We start from the raw sequence: 5,748 nt of genomic DNA, 5'->3' as shown, positions 1-5,748 counted from the left end.
TTATGAAAGTCATATGCTATTTAGGACTGTCATAGTTTCATCACACGTGTCAGAACCTTGTTTAGATAGTTTCATTACACTTGTCATAACTTTATAATAACTTTAATTATGGAACAAAAATTTATTTTAATGAAAGATCTAATAATAATTGTAGACAAAATAGATAGAATATATAATCTTGCATACATTATCAACATCTTAAGAACCTTACAACCTTGCTCGCAACACACAACAACTAGTAGAAACTTTGAAACATTCATAAAATGCTATTATAAATCATTTTCTTGCTCTCCTTGATACTTAATTCAAGCTTATATTGGATATTTATAGAGTTGGGTAGACTTTAAGAAACACCTAGAAGTTGAAAAGATTGGGGAAATAAAAAAATATAACATTTTGAGATATTGTATTTTAGTTCGACTGAAGTGACCACCTCTAGTAAAGAAGTGGTAGCAAAACCACCCAATACTTTTAAAACAAATCTTCTATTTTCAAAAAACATACAAACTACCACTGAAAATTGCCAATTTTCTTCTATTAACAATTCCCTCCTCCCTCACAAAAACTATATTGCAAGTGCAACCTAGACTAAGTAAGTCAAGATTTATAGTATTAAACTATCCCAATCTAACACATGTTGATACAATTAGAGAATATTGATTTCAGTCATCAAATGTATATACATTTATGGATAACAGTTGTAAAAATGATTTGGATTAACCAAAAATTCATAAAGCCATACAACATTTCATGTCAATAAGAGTATAACATATATATCCAATACAATGATACATGCTTGTCAAAAGCCATGTGGACATAAAATGTGACATATTTGTAATACAAAACATATGCTCAAAAATGTCATATAGGCTTACAACAAAGGGCCCATGGTCTATTGATTTCCCACTTGCAAGAGGAAATAGATCACAAGTTATCTTCGACTAGTGAGGGGATGAAGATGTATGCGATGTTGGCATCTTTCAATTGTGCTCACTAGTCCTCCTATGCTAGACTTCTCTAGAGCTCCAACTGATACAATTAAAAGTATAGACATCAATGTATAATATATATAAAAATAAATTATAGAATAAAATATAATAGAATAATTAATTATTGCATACATATAATCATGATGTTCATCCACAATGAGGGCACATTCACGATCAAGAGTGACAAGCCCCTACAACAAGCATTAAGATAGAAATTAAACTACATATGAGTATCATTAATTTTTTTATTAATTGATCATTAGAAGAAAAAGTGAAATTGACTAATCTATCTCATACCTCTATCGAAGCTTTAGAAATTTTTATTATTGCAACAACACCACGCTCCATTGTAGTGCAAACATTAGGAGGAGTAGCTAATGTCAACAACTAAAAATGAAACAACAACTATTGCTTGATTACCAAAACTACCTAAAATTGTTTCACAGCACTATTAATGTATAAAGGTTACAGTTGTGACCTTTTCACACATCCCCCTATTGCAAATGGGGACCTCCTTTTTTTTGCTTAGGTGTCTAGTTGCTTTTTAGGGTTTATGTTTGTTTGAAAGTAAATTTTGATCTCCTAAAGCAATTCACTTTTAGAAGTTTATACTTCAAGCTAGCTTAGATGAAGGGTCCTTATGATTGAAGGGTAGAAGTGAGTGCACAATATTGATAATTTTATCAAATGTTGTCAACTTTGTCGATATGTTATAATGTTGTCAAGTTTTTTCATGTTGCAAGGTTTCCAAGAAAGAGGTCAAGGTGAGAGAAAGTTGAAAACTTCCTTCTAGGGGTCACTTTTCCATCCTTTGGAGAATAGGTGAAGCCTAGTATTAAGCGATGGAGTTTGTTCAACAATAAAATTGGAAATTTCCTTCTACCTATCAAATTTCCATTCTTTGGAATTGAGAGCTAAGTGAAAGAGAAGTTAGAAATCTTCCTTCTAAGGATCAATTTTCCACTCTAAAAGGGAAGTTTACAAGGAAAAATTTGATGATAGTGAAAATCTTCCTTGTGCTAATCAATTTTCCACCCCTTGCAAGTAGAGAGAATTATCAAGAAGGAAAAGAAGTGAATGAAATCAAATCATCCTTCTAGGGGTCGAATTTCCACTCTAAATGAATTTTTTCTCGCAAATTGGAACAAAGAAGGTTGGAAAACAAGGAAAACAAAATCTTCCTCTTACCTTGCAAATTTCCACTCTTCCTTCTAGAGGTTTATTTTCCATTCTTCAAGCAAGTGATGAGAAATCCAAGTAAAAAAATGGAATGAAGAAGGTTAAGAAAACATGGAAATTGCAACCTTCCTTCTCCCTTGTTTTTTTCTACTCCTTCCTTGTGAGGTGTGATTTTTCACCCTTGGCCAAAATTGAACGATGAAAGAAGAAGGTATGTTTAAAGGTATAAAGGGAAAGATCTTCCTTATAGAGTGTGAATTTATAGTCTTCCTTTTAAGTCAATCCTTGAGTGGAAATTGAGAGGGAAAACCTTCCTTCTTTCTAGTAAATTTTCACACCTTCCTTGTGCCTTGCAAAATTTCCACTCCAAATTTGATGAATTTTATTAAAGATCAAATCTTCCTTGTGCATGACAAATTTTTGCTCCTTCCTTCTAGGTTGTATTTTTTCCATTCCTCATTTTAGGCGATCGAAGGTGATTAAAATATTGAATTTGAAAAGAGAAAACCTTCTTTGTGCCTTGCAATTTCCCACATCTTCCTTATTAATATCAAATTTCCACCTTTCATTTGCAATTCAAACTTGAGCATCCTAATTTTGATATTATTTTCATTCAATTCATGGAAGAACCACTTCTGCATCCTGAAAGTGTCCACTTCCATATTCCTGGCCACACCCAAGAGATCATTTGAGCTCTCTTTATCAGAATTAAGGAATATGGAATCATGTCAAGGTTTCTCAAAAAAAGGAAATATATTGTCCCTATCAATCAATAGAATCTCCTAAACATATCAAATTATTATGATTGCTTTCATCCAAAATAGAGTGAACAGGGGAAGTAGGGGAGGCCCTCCTTTTTTAATCTCTTTCTACTTATCGAACTTCTTCCCTTTCACTTCTAGGTCTACAAAATTAGGATCACCATCATCCTTAGTCTACCAGCCATTCTCGTTTGTATCCTGGTTGTCCAAGCCCATATACTCTAGATCCCGAGTTGTCTTCATTGTTGGAATTACCCAAGAAAGGGAGGATTTTGGTCTTTCCTTTGGCCAACTTTAAGTGTTCCATAATCAACAAGATTAACCCTTCATGAAAGATAAGATTCTTAGAGCTTTTTATGTGACCCCTAATGCCCATTCTCAACTACTAAAGAAGATATTAAAATAGAAAGTAAACCTTATCTTTGTGTCTCGAATGGTTGAGTAAAACAAAATGATGACCATAAACAACAGTATAACAACCATCTAGGGTAAAATATTGAATGAGTACCTTGAGAACCGCCACCCACAGGGGTTTTGGAGACTTCATTTATACTATGTTAACCCTTAACTTATCATAATATATTGAGATAATTATCAACTCTTAACTATGGGATAGATAGTTGCATTACTAGATTGCATAACTACTTTGAGTATGATCCTCCTTATTGGATTCGACAATTTACCTTCAATGTGTAAGATATATTTATATAGTTTCTCGACCAATGCATGGATTTGAAGGAGAATACATTGATTCACTTGAGAATCTTACCTTACCTAGTTCCAATGGTCAAATTATTCACCATGTGTTTAATTGTATGTTGGCTTTGTAGCCAATCCTATTCATTTATGAATATAGTAATGCTATTGATGTGTATGCAATTGCCTCCAATCTTAATCATTTATGATTTGGGATCCCTATGTTGTGGGTAAACTTATAAAGTCTGTGTGTCCTTTTTATATGTTTGTTTCATAAATTTATTTCCATTTGCTTGTTTATTGATTTCCTAAATGCTTGTTGTGAAGTGTTTGCTAATGATGTTTATGCCTTGAAGATGATATCTAATAATCATCTTGGAATGTCCCTTTAAATTTTAATATTGAGTTATTAAAAATGCATCATGAATTTGAAATATTGTTTGTGCCTTATTTCATAGCCAGTTGATCAAACTGTGCGTATTAATTATAGAGAAATATAACTGATTTAATTATAATTTAGAAAAATTATTAATATTTGTATCTTTCAGAAGTTTATTTAATAAATCTTTAAATCATTATATCAATTTATCATCTATCTTTTATCGAGTATCATGGTGCTGTTCGAGGATTGACACCAAGTATTATGTCTTCTCTCCACATATATTTTTCTATTAGAATCATTTTTTAATTTATTTGTGTTTAATGGAGAAGAGGTAACAATTATTATTATTTATATTTCAAAGTGGTTGGAAGATTTCATTGTAACCCAAATGGTGCCTGAAAATTTAGAGGGTAAGCAAGAAGTGAATGAGTGGGCAATGGGCAAAGGGAAGAAGATGGAGAGATGAATCAGGGTGCTTGGCGTAGGCATTGTAATGGTGGTGGCAATTATCATGGGCATTCAACATGCTTCTAGGCTGGAGTTGAAAAAAGGCGACAACCATGGGATGGTTGCAGAGATAAAAGTTTATCTTCAAAGGTTAGGTTACAATGCAATTGCAGGGGCGAAAGCGGAGAAGGAGAATGGTCTGTTTGATGAGCGACTGGAAACGGCGGTGAGGGTCTACCAGAGTAGCTTCAACTTGCCAGTCACGGGCTTTCTTAATGCCCCAACAATCCAGAGCCTGAGTCTCCCAAGGTGCGGTCGAGAAGACGCACACGCACCCCTGATTCTGCTTCGCTTGATAAAATCAAAACCGTGGAATCTGATTACAAGGCAGAACAAGTGGAGCAGCAACGGAAGCAACCTCACCTACGCCATCTCCTCCACAATTTGCTCACCCATTCTTTCTGACCACGACATCCAGTCGGCGATTGTTGCGACATTCGACAGTTTGGCGACGGTGGTTCCTCTGAGTTTCAGGGAGGTGGATAGCTTGGAGGAGGCCATGATCAAGATCCAGTTTGACGGTGACGGTGACGGTGAGTGGGTATTCGAGTTCATCTAAAGAGAGCACGGTGATGAGGACGCCAAGATGAAGATCGACTTCCTCCGCCACTTCCTCACTGAAGATGATGATGTTGCCCAAATCTTGTTCCCATTCTGAGCCTGGGCTTCCCCCTCCCCTGTTGCCCAAATCTTGTTCCCATTCTGCTTAGTATATTTCTCTCTTAATCATTTGGGCAAACGTTTGAATTGGGCTTTTTTGATATTGTGCTGCAAGATTCATTTTCTTGCTTCTTTCTTTCATCCCAATGTAAGATTTAGTTTGAATTGCTACTGTGCTGCTACATCCATTTTCTTGCTTCTTTCTTTCATCACAATGTAAGATTCAGTTTGAATTGGGTTTTAAATTGAATGTACTCTAAATATTTGGAGATTTTTCATCTTTCAAAGACCCAATGCCATGCGTCATCTCATCCTCTAGCTTATTTAATTCATTTTTGGAAAGATTCATTGCAATCACAGTTTATTAACATTTACATTTTATTTGTTCTCTTATTTGACATGCTTCGTGTGAGATAGGTTATGGATTTTACAGCAATGTTTTTGGGTTGTTCTGGAAAATTAGTAATGTCCTTGTCACCTGTCATGAATTTTGGTGCACAGTTCAAAGTTTGCAATATTTTTGTAGAACAATTATGAAATTTAATACAAGTTTTAGAGCATAATAGAAAATTCA

The 5,748-nt window shown here is 34.4% G+C and overlaps 1 protein-coding gene across 1 annotated transcript; it reads left to right on the top strand.

Annotated features, from left to right (window-relative positions):
- Positions 1 to 4,383: 4,383 nt before the first annotated feature.
- Positions 4,384 to 5,487, top strand: LOC131074114 (metalloendoproteinase 1-MMP-like). Its single transcript, XM_058010666.2, has one exon. It carries the CDS (start codon positions 4,501 to 4,503, stop codon positions 5,071 to 5,073), a length of 573 nt encoding a protein of 190 aa, XP_057866649.2. The 5' UTR covers positions 4,384 to 4,500; the 3' UTR covers positions 5,074 to 5,487.
- The last annotated feature ends 261 nt before the right edge of the window (positions 5,488 to 5,748 follow it).

This window comes from Cryptomeria japonica, chromosome 9, assembly GCF_030272615.1.
Source record: "Cryptomeria japonica chromosome 9, Sugi_1.0, whole genome shotgun sequence".
NCBI lineage: Eukaryota > Viridiplantae > Streptophyta > Pinopsida > Cupressales > Cupressaceae > Cryptomeria > Cryptomeria japonica.
The sequence above is the reverse complement of the archived record's forward strand: the minus strand, read 5'-3'. Positions and strand labels throughout refer to the sequence as shown.